Source organism: Mesoplodon mirus (genome assembly GCF_964341445.2).
Source record: "Mesoplodon mirus genome assembly, chromosome: 1".
NCBI lineage: Eukaryota > Metazoa > Chordata > Mammalia > Artiodactyla > Ziphiidae > Mesoplodon > Mesoplodon mirus.
In genome coordinates this window covers 2,510,536-2,528,976 of record NC_138976.1, presented here as the reverse complement: position 1 = coordinate 2,528,976, position 18,441 = coordinate 2,510,536, and the positions used below count along the sequence as shown (strand labels likewise).

The 18,441-nt window shown below is 57.8% G+C and overlaps 1 protein-coding gene across 5 annotated transcripts in view; it reads left to right on the top strand.

Moving 5' to 3' along the window:
- The window catches only part of VAV2 (vav guanine nucleotide exchange factor 2), a 176,184-nt gene that overhangs the window by 81,777 nt on the left and 75,966 nt on the right, over window positions 1-18,441 (top strand). For all 5 annotated transcript variants that reach the window (XM_082614300.1, XM_082614301.1, XM_082614299.1 and 2 more), the window contains exon 3: window positions 13,775-13,833. In XM_082614300.1, the coding sequence (XP_082470426.1) occupies window positions 13,775-13,833 (59 nt within the window). The remainder of the gene's footprint in view (window positions 1-13,774; window positions 13,834-18,441) is intronic.

Here is an 18,441-nt window from a genome sequence, read left to right as displayed (position 1 = left end):
CCTGGCACCCGCCTGCCGTGGTGGGGACCGCGTGGGGTCAGCAAAGTGGGTTGTTTCGATATTTTCCTGTTAATCTTCACATTCCTGAGCTATCCCAGCAGGTCACCAGCTGGCTCTGCTATCCCCCCGCCCCCAACTTCTTGCTGCGTTGCCCTCGGGGCCATGTCGCCAGCCCCTGTCTGGACTTCTTGCAGAGTGTCATTGTCATTTACCAGGACCCTCTCTGAATCATTGGGGGAGCAACAAAGCAGGGTCCACCTGCTTGAGGAGTGGTGAGTGAGGAATGAAGCCTCGTGCGGCCTTGGGGACGTCCCTCCCTGCGACTCAGGAGGGAAGGAACAGAGAGGGGGAGGGGGCGGGGGCCCAGGGATGGAGCGTGGGAGATTGTTCCCGCGGGCCAGGTGGGGAAGCCAAGCCCCGGCAGTGGGGCGTGGGTGGGTCCTTCCTCTGCTGCCCCCCCAGGCAGCGGCTCTTTCTCCTCCACTTCGGGCCGGCCTCTCCCTTGTGGTCACGGAGAATCTATTCTGGGAAAAATGCATCTTTGAAACCTACCCTCAAGGAGGAAGAAAATCCATGAAGTGGCTGGGGCGGGAAGGCCCCTGATGCGCCAGGATTAAGCAGGAATTGCGATGAAACTGCTTTTCGGGGAGCGATCCGGAGCTTTGTCTGTGGCTGTTTTCCATCTGTTTCCTTCATCACAACGTGCAGGGGAGGAAAAATCACTTTAGACTTTTTTCCTGCCGAGGGTTTCCTTTGCACAAATGGGGCTTGCAGTTGCCGGGCAGCAGGGATTCTTGGGCTGATAACTGCTTCGGAAAGGAGAGAGGTCCTTCATGGTCCGTGTGAGCCGGCCACTCTCTGCAGTGTCAGGTGCCAGGGGAGGCCACTTCCTGAGGCCGCGTCCTGTGGACAGGGTGCCCTCGTTTATAGAGAGCCTAGTGCACATGTGCCAGCATTATGACACATGCCAGCAGGTCCCCCAGCAAGTCCAGTTCCTCCCTCAGGTCTGAGGTTGAGTGGCTGGCACCTCACCCAGGAGGCCTTCCCTGATGCGCCCCCCACCCCATCCAGGAGGCCTCCCCTGATGCCGCCCCATTTGGTTAGGTCCCCTGCTAGTGCTCCTGTCCTCGTAACACTGAGCATGCACTGGGTCCTGTGAGCTGCAGGAGTCACTTCTGGCCTCTCGTCCCCGGCACAGTGCTTGGCATGTCCCGTTGCTCGCTGAGCACGTAGGTGAGGAGGGGAGAACCCCCAGCCTCGTTATCATCCCCACGCTACAGATGAGGGCCTGAGACCCCGAGACCTCAGGGCATGGCCGAGAGGGCGGGGACAGTCTGCAGCTGGATATAAAGCCGGGTTTCGTGACACCAAGCCTGGCACTCTGTCCCCTGTGGAAGGCTGTGCCACAGGCCCCTCAGATGGGGGCGGGCACGTGCCTGGCCAAGGCAGTGGGGACACCCCTCAGCAGGGTCCCCCATCCTTGCTCCCTCGTGCAGGGAGTCAAAGGAGGAATTCCCAGGATGCATGAACAAGGTAGGCAGGCGCCCCATAGCCCGTGGTCAGCTGCTGCCCTCAGCTTCTCCCCACCCTCCCACTCTGCTGACCCATTTGGAACCTCCCCGCCATCCCCAGCAGGGATGGGGACTCCTGCTGAGGGTAGTGTGTTGTGGCTGCTGCTTGGGGGTCTCCCCCCAGCTCCCAGGTGTGGCTTCCCGGGAATTGTACCACGACTGGTGGTAATTCTGCAGAGTCTGCAGAATTACCTCTTCAAGGCTGTCCTGTCAGCGATGCTATGACAAAAATGCCATCGACTGGCTGGCTGAAACAACACACATTTATTGCTCACATCTCTGGAGGCTGGAAGTCTGAGATCAGGCCCCCAAGCGGTCGGGTTCTGGTAGGGGCTCCCTTCCTGGTTGGCAGACGGTCACGTTCTCGCTGTGTCCTCATGTGTTGGAGAGAAACAGAGAACATCCTCCAGTCTCCTCTTCTCAGGGCACCAACCCCCTTTATGAGGCTCCACCCTCATGACCTAATTGCCTCCAAATACAATTGCATCGGGGGTTAGGGCTTCAATACAAGAATTCGGGGGGGACACATTCAGTCCACAGCGAACGCTAACCAGTGTCCAGTGACAGACAACCACAGAAGACTTGGAGGTGGTGGAAGTGGGGGTGCTGCTCCCCCAGGAAGGGCAGAAATGATGATTATGACTGTGACAGTGAACCCACAGGCTGGATGGACCTCCTCAACCACCAGGGTGTGTATTGCCCCCATTTCTCGGGCAAGGAGACTCTGGGACTCAGCTGCACTCAGCATTGCCTCCTCGGTTGGGGGTGGATGGGGACCCTTGTCTGTCAGACAGAACAACCTTTCTTTTTTTCAAAAAAAATTAATTTATTTATTTTTGGCTACGTTGGGTCTTTGTTTCTGTGCACGGGCTTTCTCTAGTTGCGGTGAGCGGGGGCTTCTCTTCATTGCGGTGCGCGGGCTTCTCATTGTGGTGGCTTCGCTTGTTGCGGAGAATGGGCTCTAGGCACGCGGGCTTCAGTAGTTTTGGCAGGCAGGCTCAGTAGTTGTGACGCACGGGCTTAGTTTCTCTGCGGCATGTGGGATCTTCCCGGACCAGGGCTCTAACCTGTGTCCCCTCCATTGGCAGGCGGACTCTTAACCACGGCGCCACCAGGGAAGCCCCAGAACAACCTTTCTTAATGCTCAGTGCTGTCAGATCTTTCCGGAAACACCCACCCAGCCATGAACGTGCTTGGGTTTGCAGCTTGTCTTGTAATTTGTGTAACTGCTCGAGGCCATCCTCACGCAGCTACGTGGCTGCCGTGGTGCCAACGGTCATCCCTGACGTCCCTGATCCCTCTCCTGCGGGATGTCAGCAGAGCCCGGAGGGCGTGAACACAGCACAAGCTGAGCTCCCCCTGGCACTGGGAACACAGGTCAGAGAGCCGCTCCCCGGACCTGGGAGGGGCAGAGCCACACCCTCCTTTGCCGTCAGAAAGCCGAGGGAGAAAGTAGAGAAAACACTGCAGGGCCGCAGGGTAGCCAGAGCTTCAAAGGCTCTCCAGGCGCTGGCGTCAGGAGCAAGGAGCGGGCGAGGGCTGATCCAGCAGAGGAGAGGTTCATGCTGCTCCTGCTGCCCAGGGCACTGGGGTTGTGCTTGCAGTTAATAACTGAGTTACTAAGTCATCACTTCAGAGATAAGTGTGTGTATTGAAAAGTTATTGCCGTGGTGTAAAAGATACAACTTGTGTTCCCCTTCCCATTAAAATGGCCATTCATCAGCGAGGGCAGTAAAGCAGCTCTGAAAGTCATCGGCCCTCGCCAGGTAATGGCTGGTGTCACCTCGCCCCCGTTAGCAAGCTGGGAGTTTGACAGATGGGGAAGGCCCAGGGAGCCAATGAGCCAGAACTGCTGGGGCGGGGTGGGGGTGGGGATTCCTGGGTGAGGCTCAGACCGGAGGCTGAGGTGCTAATCAGACCATCCACGTTCTTAGCCATCTCTACTGCTGTGTGTAGGTGACCACTCTGACCCTCAGTTTCGTTATCTGACAAGGGACACAGTATCCCCTCCTCCTGTGGTGGAGGATTCAGTGCGGCAGTGGGGTACTTCGCAGCCCAGTGCCAGGCTGGGGGTCAGAGCTCAGGTTCATGGTCAGGGCTCAGGCTCACTTGAGTGTAGGCTTCTTCAGCGAGGCCCCTGGTTGGTGTGATGCTCTGAGCGCTGCTCACGGGCTGAGACTCAGCACATTGCCAGGTTGCCCGGGGGGTGTGGATCCCCCGCCTCCAGGGGCTGTGGCTTGGCATCCCTCAGAGCTGTGGGCTGGAAGACCGCTACCACCTCAGTACCCAGTGTCCCCCAGTGCAGTTCTAGGACGGGATGGAGAAAAACAGAATCCACTCCCTGTTTCTCAGCAGCTGTGTAAAGTCTGAGGAGGGTGTGAAAATGCAGAAGAGCCTCTTAGAAAGGGCTTGGGGTCAGACAGCCTGGAGCCGCCTCTTACAGTTGGGTGTCCCTAGCAAGTGAGGTCGCGCAGTACCCTCATCTGGAAATTGGGGAAGATGGTCCTGACCCCACGGGATTGTGCTGGAGCCAAACCATACGTGCCGAGGCGGGAGTGGATGCAACGGCAGAGGCAGGTGTGTCTGGGGTGGGCCCCGGGGACCTGCTCAGGGAGCTGGCTGTGTCAACACCTGCTGTCTGGCCCCTTGGTTCACCGAAGAGGGAAGGGAAAAGTGTAGCGGGGGCCTCTCGGGAGGGCAAGGCCTCCTCCTGTGATGGGGGCTCCTTCCACCCTGCCCAGTGCTGTTCTGTAAAGTGTGTGGGCATTCCAGCCCTGGGCTGCCCTTGGGATGCTCGTACCTTCGGGGCAGTGACTCCTGACGCTGGGCCGCAGACCTGTGTCTCGGCTCGTGGCCTCGCCCCGGATCAGCAGGGAGCTGTGTCGCTGCCTGTCTGCAGCTGGGTTTGAGATGCCTCCTACGTTTTGACACACCTTCATTCCACCTCTTACCTGCCAGATGGGGGAGGGGAGGCACGGCTCCATCGCAGCTGTGCTAACAGGGAGGTGGGAGGGAGTGTCGAGGGGGATGGTGAGCCGCATTCTCAGACGGTGAGTGGTGGCCTGGGGCGACCCACCCCACAGGCTCCCAAAGCCACCATTGTGGTGGACGGGCTTCCTGGCCTCAGGGCCTCACTTAGCAACCCTGCTCTTCTGGGGTTTATGATCCTGCGCTGCTGCCTGTTGGCCTCAGATGGGGTGGATGAGCCAGGCTTGCTGGGCCAGGGCCGGGGTGAAGATCTGGGGCCCCACAGCTAGATGGATGACCTGGGTCCACCTCTGCTCACCACTGGTCAGCTGTGAATCCCCGAGCCTCAGTTGCTCCTCCGTGAAATGGGAAGGTTGGCAGGAGTGTCTCCTGGTGGAGGGAGCGTTTGCGGGAATAAACAGAAAGAAGCCTGGTAAAGACTTGGCCGGGGGGAGGCCTGGATGCATGTTAGCTGAGGTTGTCAGTGAAGACCGTCAGAGCAGGGACCTGGAGCTCCAAATGGCATCCCTGCCTTCCTGGCTGGGTCTGCCTGGAAGTTACTGGGTGGCCTTTGCAAATCACTTACACCTCCCTAGCTGGGTTTTAGGTTTTCCATCTACAGATTGAAGAATTTGGACCAGATGGTCGCTAAGCTCCTTCCACTAAGGATTTTACGTTTCCCTGACCGATTCCTGCAAACCCTCCTAGTTGGGAACAGCTCCAGTTCAGATCCTCCCCTGGTCCTCTCCCAGTCCTGTGATCATGGAGCGTTTGCCCCGACGTTATGGATCAGGGACTCTTGGATGGACACTGTCTGTTGCAGGCGCCCCTGAGCCTCATGGCTGGGTGGCTCTGGACGCTCCATTCACACCTGACCCCTCACTGTGTTCCATGAGGGCACCTGGATCCAGCTTCCCTTCCAGCCTCTTTCCTGGTTCCCAGGGTTATGGAGTGCTGCCCCCCGGCGTTTCCTGCTCCGGCTGGGTCCTGGGCTTCCTTCTCCTCTGGAGGTATGGGGGCTGGGCCGTCACCCTTACACACTGGCCGGGGCAGCTGGCCACCTTGGCTGGTTGCAGTGGGGAGGGGATGGTGCCGGGGGACGGGGGCTGCCACTCAGCCCTCCTCTTCCAGCTCTCCCGAGGGTGTCAGGAAGGAGGGGATATTAAATCTCAACCCCCCGCCAAGCGTAGCCTCAGAGACACAGAGAGGGCAGGGATGCTGGCGGCAGAGAACATGGGGAGGAACAGGGGTGGCCCCTGCCCCCTTCCCATCTCCCCTCTTGGGCTCAGTGTAGCGGTCAGCTGGTCTCAGAGGCCCCGGGCCACGTGCCATCCTCTTCTCCAGGCTCCTGGCCCTGGGCCGTTTACAGCTGTGACGTCCCTGGGGGCTTCTGCTTGGCCCCCTCACCAGGGGCCTCCCCAGGCCCTTTGGGTCTGTCCTGTGCGCCGTGGGCCGGGACTTTCAGATGTGATCAGAGGCAGGGGAATGCCAAACTAAGTCCCAGCCTTTCATTCCCAGTAGGAAATTGAGGCCCGAGGGGTGGGGTGGACGCTCAGAGAAAGGGCTGAGCAGAGAGCAGAGCCAGGGCCCAGCCTGTCCTCCTTCATCACCCACCTTGGGTAAGGTGGGGGCCAGGGCTGTCTCCTGGCCCGGGGTGGGGGGTGGCTGGGACGGATGCTCAGCGTCCTTGCTTTTGTGGGGCCTCCCATGGGTTTGAGGAGCCGGGCTCCAGTGCGGTCCCCACCTCCAGCGGTGAGACCTTGGTCCTGTCACCGTACCTCTCTGGGCTTCAGTTTTCTCAACTGGTAAGGAAGAGCAGGGCAGCCCCCGTGGTGGGTGGCCGTGGAGACGGAGGAGTGTCCATGCACAGAGGGAGCTGAGGGCACGCCAGGGGCTGGCTCCACTGGAGGTGCACTGCACGCAGAGCAGTGTGAGGCCACCATCGCAGGTCCGAGAGGGCCCGGGGCTCAGGGATCCCTCTGGGTTGGGTCACAGACGTCAGCAGCTACAGAGTCCGAGGTGTGAAGATTTGGGCTGCTGGTCCCTGAGGCTCGGGATGGTCTCTTCTCCCTGCGTTTGAGGGTCTTGATCTGGACCCACCGAGTGAGGAAGTGCAGCTAGATTTGGGGAATTGTTTCAACTCTCACTGAAAACTCAGTTCGAGGGCACGAAAGAGCAGTGGGCCACTTCTGAGATATCCATAGTCTTTTCTTTCTTAGCCTAACTTTTTCTTTCCTCCTAAATCACTTTCAAGCCCCAACCCTCTGAAGGCTACCAGACCGTCCCTCCGAGCACTCCGCTTCCCAGGTTGCTGCAGGTCACTGACTTGGCTCTATGAGTGGCATTTTTTTTTTTTTTTTTTTTTTTTTGCGGTACGCAGGCCTCTCACTGCTGTGGCCTATCCCGCTGCGGAGCACAGGCTCTGGACGCGCAGGCCCAGCGGCCATGGCTCACGGGCCCAGCCGCTCCGCGGCATATGGGATCCTCCCGGACCGGGGCACGAACCCGCGTCCCCTGCATCGGCAGGCGGACTCTCAACCACTGCGCCACCAGGGAAGCCCGTGAGTGGCATTTTTTTTTTTTTTTCATTCTGCCGTTTCGCTGTCTTGGGGCAGGGGGTCTGGCTCCCTCCCATCTCCCCGCACCCTTCTGGCTCCCTTGAAGGAAAACCCCATCCGTTAGGTACCGTGGCCCTGCTGTGCAGAAGGCGGTGGCTGAGAGGTGACCGTGCTCCCCGCTCGCTTTTGTTTCCCGGCCTTCTGGCGGCGGAGCTCGAACACGGAGCTGTGGTGGCCTGTGCTTCGTAATGAATCACTGCTTGCCGGCCGCTTGTCATTCCGAAGGCAACGGCACAAGTGTTTCTGACCTCGCTCTTGATGCGGAAGGGAAAAAGGAAGGGCAATGCACGCTGAGCTGGAGAAAGCAATGTATAATGATTTGCTTCTAAACATGCAGCCGAGTTCGCTGTAGATCTCCCCGCCCATAGGTGAGTTTCCGGGCAACGTATTTAAACGAGCTTGATCATCTGGCCCGTTTTGTCTCCTCGGGGCTGCTGGTGTATTTGCAGATGAGTGGTCCTGGCTGATAAGAAAGTCTTCCTGGTCTGTGCGTTTCCTGCTTAATGATTTCTAATGACCGAGGGGAGCTGGGGCAGGAAGCCCTCCTGACCAAGCGGGGCCGACGGACCCGCCCACTTGTCAGCCGACCAGCGACTGGACAGCCGGGCCCTTTTAAAGGCCGACTTGTAGCCATCTCTGTTCTTGCTCTGGATCGTCTCTGCCCATTCTTAGGTTCACATTTCGAGTTGCAGGGCAGTGACGTTTTGTGTGATGACAGCAGAGCTGCCGTGACGGATAGGCCTGGGCTGGGCTGGCTTACACGGGAGGTGGCGGAACCGTTCCGAGAGTGTGCCGGTGGGCAGGGAGCGTGTGCACGGGCGTGCGGGCATGTGTGGCCTCTGCTCCGTGCAGACCTTCTGGGGTCCAGGCTGATGGCGGCTCTGCCACCTTTAAGTGGGGCTTTCAAGGTCACCCCAGGAGCAGGGCGGTTTCGTGAGCTAGGTCTGCAAAGCAGCCTGCTTGATGTCTGTTCCCAGTCACTGCAGGCGAGGCTGGAAGATGTGGTCTGGTTGGGCCTGGAAGAGCAGTTGGGGGTTTTTTGCCCACTGCGGGCTCCTGTGTGGAGTATGGTGCAGCTGATGGGAGCACGGGATTGGCTGACACAGACTGGGTCCAGTTCCTAAGGCAGCCACTTATTGCTGGGTGACCTGGGGCAGGGTTCTTGTTCTCTCTAGCCCCCAGCGTCTGCATCTAGTAAGTGGAGAGTTGGGGGAGAGAACCATCCATACAGGAACCATGTTTGTGTCATGCTAATCCCAGTGCATGACACTTAGTAAGGGCTCAATAAACGGTAGCTCAGGTTCTCATAATTAAGAAGTGGGGATTGGGAGGCAGGTTCTCATTGGAACCTTTGCTGTTGATCCTATCTGTCCATCTGTCTGTCCACCCATCCATCCATCCATCCACCCATCTGTCTATCCGTCCATCCATCCAACCATTCACCATCCACCTACCCATGGAACCTTTGCTGTTGATCCTGTCTGTCTATCTGTCCGTCCACCCATCCACCCATCTGTCGATCCATCCGTGCATTCAACCGTTCATCATCCACCTACCCATCTGTCTGTCTGTCCATCTGTTCACCCATCCAATCAATGGATCATCCATCCATCCCCCATTCACCCCCCATCTACCTGTCTGCTCATCCACCCACCCACCCAAATCCCCAGATATTCTTTGAGCATTCTTAAAGTCACTCTGTGATTTAGGCCATCATATAAACTCGGTGAGCTGCAGTTTTTCTCACCTGTGAAATGTGAAGAGGCAGCTCAGAGCCTGGTTTTGAAGGTCAGATGTGATGCCAGCCCCAGAAGAGCTTGGCAAAGCTGACCATGGGACATGAAAGGTGTCAGTTGTCTGGGGTGCCTGAAGCTGTCTGCATGGAGCCCCTGGAACCATGGCCTCTGCTCGCCCTGTAGGGAAAGGGGAAAGCATGGAGGCTGAGAGACATGTCACGGACCCCTCCCCCATCCCACTGAAGGTACAGTGGGGTGAATAACAGAAGGGTCTCCTCTCAGAGCCGCAGCTGACTGTGTAAGCTTGAACGAGTCCGTGGGTCACTGGGCCTTGAATTCCTGTCTGTAAAATGGGGCCACAATTTCAGTCCAGCCTATCTTATGGGAGGGAGCCTCCTGGGGCTCTTGGAGCTCTGAGATGGTGCCTGTTGGGGAGCAAAGTGGCCCTGAATCTGATCCACCCTCTATGACGTCCCGACCACGAGGCACGGTGCCTGCACTTAGCAGGGCGCATTAAACATTTGATGAGTGACTAAGTCAGGGAAGCTAAAATCATTCATGTCCTCTAGACTGAAACAAAAGTTTCATGAGATAATACTTAATTTACTTCTCTTTTCTGATATTGTCTGTCCTGTACTATCCCATCCCATCCCCCCCCCTTACCATCCTATATCACCCCATCGCCCCCCAACCCCTTACCTTCCCGTCCCGTCCCCTCCCGTCCTTTTCCGTCCCATCCTATCCTACTTCACTGAAAAAATGCCCTTAGGACCGTCCAAGTTTACGCCTCACCAGTGTGTCAACACCTGCAGTTTGCAAACTCTGCCCTGGAGCAGTAGAAGGTGAGTCCTCACCTGAGTTAGAGCCCTTGCTGGGCAGGAGGCTGACTGATTATGGCTGGGCCTCCTGCAGCCCAGGGACGACCCGAGCAGAGGAGGGTTGGCAAGCCTGGCAGCCCAGAGCTGTCTCCGCCCACTCAGGGCCAGGCCCTCGAGGCCGCTGTCTGGCTGCTTCCCCGTGCAGGTTTCAGCAGAGGCTTCAGCAAAGGGGTAACGGGTCCAGAGCTGCCCGGAGGTCTCGGGATGTCCTCCCTGTCTCCCCCTGGAGACCCCTGAATGATGCTGCTTTTTGAAGTCCGAGATCCCCCCTCTCTCTGTCTCTTCATCTCTCCGTCTCTCCCTCGGCCTCTGGTCTCTGTCTGCCTCTTCAGCCCTCGTCCTGAACTCCTCTTTTTAAGTCATAACAAAGGCTCGAGCCTGAAGCCAGGAGCTTTGCCCTCTTCCTGTGTTTTCATCCGAATAGGGGGTGGGTGAGGCAACCCGTAATCACCGCGTGGATCTCCTCGCTCCCCGGGTTGTGCAAAACCCCCTTCTGTGAGCCGTTTGTGAGCACCTGCTGCAGGCCAGCCGCCTGAGACACGCTTTTCTCCCCCATTTCACAGACAGGCAGACTGAGGCAGGGGGGCCGGATTTGAACCCAGGGCTGTCTGGGCTCTTCCTCCCCAGCAGACCATCTGTCTGCAGCCCAGACCCACTCCGGTGGCCCCCAACCGAACCCCACACATGCTCTGCTTGGGCCACCTTCTGAGGAGGAGCCGCCACCTCTGTCCGAGCCTTTGGGCTGGGCCTGGGGGTCTGCATTCTAAAGCTCCTCCCATGCACGTGTGGAAGCTGATTGGCCACCGGTGTCTGGGAATCTGTCTGCCCGGATAGAGTCCGGGTGGAGAGCTGCAGGGTCAGAGCAGGCCATGCCTGGTGGGGACGGGGCCAAGACTGCCATCCAGGGTCCAGACCCCGGACCCCGGCCTCCCAGCCTCTAGGCTGTCACACCCATTCTTGTTCCTTCACCGAGTCTTAAAGGAGCTGAAACATTAAAGGTCACAGTCAAGGCAGGAGGTAGATGCAAGTGAACAGCACAGACAGCCGTGGCTTTGGGGAGTTGGCCTTGCACGTTTCTCCTCCCAGCAGGACTGGTCCCCGTGGGCGCACACCCTTCTCCTGTCAATCCCCTGCCCGGCCCCTGCACACACGTTTCTTTGTTTGCCTGGAGCTGAGGCTCCGTGGGCCCAGGCGGGAACAGTTGGTAGATCGCTGAGCCCAAAGGTTTGAGCCGCTTGTACGTGGAGGGAAGGAGAAGAGTGAGGGAGGAGGGAGAGCAGGTGCTGTGTCTTTTCATTCATTATCAGCGATGCAGATGAGAAATGGAGATAAAAGTTGGGGAAATGTCATCCTTTGACATTTACGTTTTCAGAGGAGTTGGCAGGGACCGTGGGCCAGGAGGTTTTTGATCATCACGGGAGAGTGATGCCTCTGGGGAAGCCCAGCTCCTCCATCCCGGGAGTGGGGCAGGCACCAGCCAAAGGCCCTTCGGGAAGCCACTAAGGTGCTTCACGCCCCCCGCACCCCTAACCTTTCACGCGTGGCCAGTGCCCCTCATCTGACCCCATGGCTCTGAGGGGTCCCACGTCTGTTCCCAGCAGCCCCTGCTCTGGGCCTCTGGTCACTGGAGTGAGGTCCCCCCTGGTGAGACCTGAGATTTCCCTTCTTGCGCAGACACCAGCCAAGAAATGCGCAGCCCACGCAGAGCGAGGGGCAGGGCACCTCCGGCAGAGTGGGGACAGTTAATCCTGTTAACCCCGTGTAAGGAGCTGCTCCTGTCTGGTGACACACATCCAGAGCGGAGCCCTGTACAAACTGCTAGTGACAGGTTCCAGCCTGGAGCAAAGCGACTGAGAGCTCAGGGCTGAGCTTTGCTGTGGTCATAGCAGCAGGAGAGGCTATTCTGCGCTGGGACTGTGGACACGTGGACACTGGGACCCGTCTCCTGGCCTCAGCTCACTCAGCTGTGGCAGTTCCTCCCTGTCCTGGGCTCCACCTGTATGAGACTCGGCCTCGGCCCTGACTGCAGGTTGGCAGACAGGTTTCGTCTCCTGTGCCGATGCTGACCGGCCACTGGTGCCTTGTGTGGACTCCGCAGGAAGGACTCTAAGCCTGTGTCTGGCTCCATGCGGAGGAGTGCGGCAGTTGATTAGCATTGTCTGCCACGGTAGGCGTAGGAGAGGGGTGGCATGTGTGCCCTCTAGTTGCTAAGCCCTTTCGCCCTAACACTTCCAGCATTCTATCTAGTAACTATAAGGACATCAAGCAATATTGCTTTAATTCTTGTTCTTCCTAAATATTTACAGCCCTTAAAAGCCAAGAATAACAGCAGAAGCCAAGTTGCTCATTATTTGTGAAAGGCCTCTTGGAGCACACGAGTGTGGGAGCCCTGGCTGGGCCAGCTGCACAATAAGCCCATTGAGTCTTGTCTGAGAAAACACAGAAGAACCCTGTCATTCTCTGCATTCATAACTTCCGTGCGTCCCGGCCCCTGAAATAGAACCCCTACCGGAAGACAGCGCACAGCACTCAGCTTGTTGGCTGAATCTGCCGTCTCGCCAGCTGAGAAAGGGCCCTTCTGTATGGTTCGGGGTTCTCTCCCCCTCTTTTTTAAAAAGAAATTGCTGCTAGAAGGAGAGCTGCCCACAAGGAAGTCTGAGGCATGTGTCCCAGATGGGGGACTTCGGGAAGGTGACCTAGCCTCAGTTTTCCCGTCTCCCAAGTGTGCACGGCAGGCCTGGCCTTTAGGGGTGTGAGGATTCGCTGGGATGATGCCCGTGCAAGGCCCATCAGACTCAGTTTCTGAGACAGCCAGTGCTCAGCAGAGGGTGTCTGTGACTTTAGCAAGTGGTCCTCACGGCCCGTGTTCATGTTCCCCGTCCTCAGACGCACACCCACACCACCCCCACACCCACACCCGTGCGCACACAGCCGGCTCCCAGAGTTGAGGCTCGCCCCTGCCTCCTCAGTGCTCAGTGTCTGGCACGGCAGGTGCCCCATCAGTCCTGCCAGGAATCGTGAGCAGCTTGTGTGAGTTGTGAGTCATTCTCGAGTGCCTTATGCTCTGTGTTTGGGGTCAGTCACCACCCTCTCCTGGCCTCCATTGCCCCACGACCATCTGTGGAGCCTCATCCCTGCTTGCCACTGGTCATTTTGGAGATCTGTGGAATGGCCGCGTTGAGGCCTCTGAGGCTGAGAGCTGGGTGGGTCCTGTGTATCTGGAGGGGGCTGGGGCGGCAGATGGCCGAGCACTTCAGGAATCTGTGTTTGACAAGTCTTGTGGGTCTGGGTCTGGGGAGAGCCTGCTGGGATCCCCTCATGAAATCTGAACGTGGGCTTCTTCGTTTTCCCGCTACACCCTGACCCCCCGGGATGCCGGGCATCTGTTTAAATGGTCACACTGGAGAGAGAAGGGGCTGGAAGGGAAGGGAGCACTATGCTGGGATGTTTGCGTCTACGCTGTGCCCCGGGCTGCTGTGTCACCTTGGGGAAATCTCTTGACCTCTCTGGGCCACTGTTTCCCCATCTCTGAAATGGATCAGCACCTATCGGGAACAGGAGCTGTTATTAATCATATGGTAACTTCCAGAACAGGAGCCTGGGGTGAGCACTTTGAAGGCATGATGTCTGAGCAGACCCTCAGTGGCCCCGATGAGGCAGACCCTCTCCTGGGGGAGAACGAGACTCAGGGAGTGGTTGATGTCGGAGCCCCAGGAGTCGGCAGAGGGGGCGCTGTGAGCCCAGCCCTGCTCCTCTCCAGGGCACTGCGCCGGGCGTGCAGCAGCCCTCAGCAAATACTAGTGCACCAAAATGACATATTTTGCACGACAGATACAAAATAGGTGTCTTGCCTAAAAAATCTTATGCTGTGTTTTTTTGTTATTGTTTACCAAGATGAAACAGGCTCGATGAACTGTTCTCGGCACAAAACACTTCATTACAGTTTTACGATGACTTGAGGCTTTCTGGTGAAATTACAGAAGCATCTTTTCGTCTCCCCCCAGGTCATCTCGGCCGTTTCGAGACTCTCCCTGCACAACTTGGCTCAGACCAAAGGGATCAGGTGAGCTTCGCAGAGCGCGCACTGCTGAGTGCCTGCCCTTTCATCTTCATCCGCCCCCCGCGTGCCCTGTCACAGATGTTGGAGCTTGGAGCAGAAACCCTCTGCCCTGTGTCTTTCTCATGAATTTTCAACGTGTTGTCGGGTTGCCTGTTGGCAGCGGCTGGAAGGGGCGGGGAGGAGGGGAGAGGCTTCAGCTCACACGGGGGAAATCTTGCAGCACGTTACTGATGGCTGCAAAATCTCTCTCGATTTAGGTAATAAGATCAGCAAATTAATCCTTTCACAGATCATTGCCTACCTAAGTGCACTCTCCACACATCAGAAGTGGGTTTTGCCTCGCATGAAGTAGCAGTGTTTGTTTGCTGTGATGGGGCTGAACCAGGGGGCCTGCCTGCTTGGGGCTGCCGGCCTCCCGGCAGGAATCTCTCCACCCTCAGCTTTAATTCTGCTTGGATTGCAGGGAATCCCATGGCCCCCGTGGTCTGATCTCTCGTCCCTGACACGTGGACATCGTGGGGCGAGGGGCCCTGGAACTGTGAGGGTGGAGGGGTCAGGGGAGATGGGGGGATGGGGGCATGCCGGCCACGGGGGAGGGGGGGGGACTGGTCATTGTGGATGACCAGATGCCCCCCCCCCAGGTGAGGACTGGTCATTGTGGATTCTGACCCATGGATTGGGGTCAGGGAGACCAGGTTCCATATCCGGTGAGGACAAGCACAGGGCCTGCCTTCCTCGATGTCCCTGGGGACTGTGGGCTATCAGGGAGGGGATGAGAAGCTTGGGAGGGCAGAAATAGCTCCACCTGAGGGTGGAGTGGATGGGGTCGCACCTGGCTGGGTGCAGGTGACTTTGTGAGGTGGTGGAACTACGGAGGGGCTTCACCCTGGTGTTGTCGTGGAGGGGGGCGCTGCACATGCGTGGGCTGGGGGTCCCAGGACCAGGGTGCCTACTGCAGTGGGACCCTTGGTGGGGCTGTTTGCCCAGGTCCAGAGGGTCACCGGAACAGACTCAAATATTAGGGAACCCACCCAGAACCTCTTTCTCTGTTGGGTTCTCCAAGGACTCAGAAATTTCATTGAATTGAGGATTTTTTTTTAATGTCAGCTGAAGGATCGGCTGTTTAAAAATGTTTTAAAGCTGCCATTAAACACATATTCGAGAATATTTATAACATGTTTAGGGTATAAGGAATAACATGAAGACGAAACCCCTGTACCCACCACCCAGCCTACATTCTAGAACTTCAGCTGTGAGGCCCCCAGTTGCATGGGCTGGTTTTCACTGTAGCTTTTGTCTGTAATAGGGACATGTTAAAAATGTTTAATTGAGAAAAGTGAGTTGTTTCTGGATACAAAGACAGTACGTGGATTTTTTGTGTGTGTTTTTCCCAGAAACGGTCATCCGTTCTTTCCCTCGCTAGCCCGGGATGACAGGCGGTGTTCTGGGTTGCCTCTTACCCGTTACAGCACGTTCTGCACCTGTGTGCGTGCCTACATGTACACGTAGCAGCAGTGAAGTCCTGCCACAGAGTTAGGCATTTTATCTGCTTTGTCATGTGACGTGAGAATGTGAGCTTTTCTTTCAGTCCATTAACCATCCTCCCAAACAGAGACCTGCTGCCAGGGAGCCCAGCGGTGCTCCTGGGGCGGACGAGCCAGCTGGCTGTGCTGGGACTCGGTCCTGCGGTGGCCTGAGCACCGTGCCAGGCTCCCCACGCCGTGCCCTGCCGGGCCCGAGGCCCGTGACTGAGGCTGTGACCGCCCTGTCTACAGGCTCCTAGAGCCTCAGTTTCCCTGAGGGTTGACAGCCAGCCATAGGGTCTGCTGGTGGCTTAGAAGGTGGTGAGGGGCCTGAGGGCGGGCGTGTGACCTCTGATCAGTGTGGAGGCCCCTGGAGGACGGGGTGGTGCCCTCCCTCCTGGCCTTCTCGCCCCCATCCCCCCATCTCCCCTGACCTCTCTGCCCCCATGGCCCCAGGGCCCCCGCCCCACGACCCAGGTGCCTCCCAGGCTGCTCCCGTGGTGCTCTCCGAGGCTGGCAGGTGAGCTTAGAAAACTGCCCTCTCTCCTCCCTATTCCGGGAGCCGCCCGGGCAGTGTGTGGGCACAGTGGCCCCCTGGATGGGGAATGAAGACCCCAGCCCTGAAGGTGGCCGCCCCTAGGGCGATGGTGAGCAGAGAGGGTTGCGATCTGGGCTGCGGAGTTGGTGAGACCCGGCTGTAAACCCTGCATCCTGTTGGCTGTGTGCCTTGTGTGGGAAGCTCCTCTCTGAGTTGGTGGATGGGGATTCACCCAGGGGGCTCATCAGGGTTCATTCAGATGAGGCACGTAAATCCCGAGGTCAGTGTTGGCCCACAGAAGGGCTCAGTACATACTATAGTTTGTTGCAATGACATAACAGGGTGCGTTGGGGGCCCCCAAGACCACCCTTGGGTCTGACGATTCGCTAGGACTCAGAGAACTCAGCAAAGCCGCTATACTCAAGATTCTGGTTTATTACAGCAAAAGGAGCCAGATGCAAATTAGCAAATGGAAAAGGCACATAGATTGGCGTCCAGAAGAGACGATGCACGAGTCTTCAGGTCTCCTCTCTCCGAGGAGTTGCGTGGACAGTGCTTCATTCTCCCAGAACGATGTGTGATGTCATGGGTGAGGGTTGCCAGCCAGGGAAGTCCCCCTGAGCTTTGGTGCCCAGGTTCTTGTTTGGGGTGGGTCATGTAGACATGGCTGACTGACCACATGGGTGACCTTAGCCTCCAGCCCCTGCAGAGGTCGAGCTGGTACGGTGGGGCCCTAGGCCCCCCATAAACCCCATCATTTCCCAGACTCTGTGGCTGGGCCCAGGGCCCCCCAGGTAGACAAAGATGTTCTTATCAGCAGGACATCCCAAGGGCACAGAGGTCCCTGCCGGGAGCCACCGGGCCAGGGCCTGATCTTTCTTGAATGTGCAGGGTGTGGGCAGCCCAGGTCTGCTGAGTTAACCCTTTACTGTACACGGGGGAGGGGGAAATGAAGGGGATGGGGGAGGTGTTTGCAGACAAAAGGAAGAGGCAGGGCCTCCCGGCAGGAGCAGCACCTTTGCAGGAAGAACTGCCCGGCTCACCTGCATCGCTCGGTTTCCCCTGTGCCCTATCCTCACCCTGTGTTTCTCCCTCCTTGTCTGAGCCCCAATCCAGAACTTTCCCAGGGTCCCTTCCCTCCGCAGCCCCCCGGGGACAGGACCTCCATCACTTCACACGGCTCACCCACCCTGAGCCTGGGAGGCGGGCTCTGACCGCCCCTGTAGCACGACGCGTTTTGAATAATCTCTCCCCGTGCACCGTACAGGCTGAGTTTTCGCGGGCAGTTTACCGTCCTGGGAACCACCGGCGCTGACACAATACGCTCACTAAGCTCTTTTCCCTTAAGAGCATTTCACGGTGTCGTTCATTAGCAGAAGGTGTTCCTTTAGCCAAACCCTTCTGTGTTTTGAAAACGCACAGACCAAGCCTGCAGCCCTGAAGAATCTCTTCCTCATTTCTTTCATGGCTGGATAGGAGCCCAACATGCTCCTTTAGAAAAATGATCATTTTCACAACGCTTGCTCTGTGCATAATGAGCTGATTTTCCACAAAAGCCCCAATCATGCTTCTCAGAGGCTGATGAATAGGAGACTTAATCTACGAGCCGCACCCTGGTGCTGGCTGGGGGATCAGGAGTGATGTGTGTGTGTGCGGTGGGGGTGGTCCCTGGGGAGCCAACCAGCTCAGCGTGTGGGGATGTGGGTCCTTGTCGAAGCCCTGCAGACTGAGGGATCATCGCGGCTGGGAATGCCTGGGAAGGAGGAGACGGTGAGACCCTCTCTGCGGCTGAAACTGAAAGGTGAAGCCAAGGCGCCGCCCGCCGGCGGAGGTCTCATCTGTCAGCCGCCTGCTTGTTGCGTGACCGTAGGCAGGGAAGCTCTTGAACCCTCTGTCTCTCCTTCTGTAGGCGGGGAAAGCTCCCCCTGCCACGCAAGGTTGCCGTGAGCCCGTACACTGTGCAGCGTGATTTAGTGCAGCCCCTGACACTCTGTGAACGCCCACGGGCTGCTGGCTGGATGGTGGGCTGACAGGTGGCCCCCCAAAAGATACATCCACCTCCTAACTCCTGGACCCTGTGTGACAGGGAAACGGTTCTCTGCAGGTTACGTTTTTATAGATGTACTTACATCTGTCGTTGTAAGAGGGCGGCGGGAGGATCAGAGTCGGAGGAAGGAGATGTGATGACAGAGGAGGCCACGAGCCAAAGAACGCGGGTCGTCTCAGAAGCTGGAAGAGGAACGGATCCTCCCCTGGAGCCTCCGGAAGGAGCCAGCCTTGCTGACACCTTGATTTTAGTCCCTAAGACCCACTGCAGACTTCTAACCTTCCGGAACTGCAAGATAGTAAACCCGTGTCGCTTGGGGCCACTGTTTGGGGTGCTTTGTGGAGGCAGCAGTGGGAGTGAACGCAGGTGACGTGGGACAGGAGCCTTGGGAGCGGGTGGGGGCCGTCGGGGCGCCCTAGGCGCGTGGACCTCTGCACACACGCCGTGCTGGGTCCTCACTGGGCTGAGCGCTCCTGGGAGCAGGGACCAGCCTCCGTCTTTTT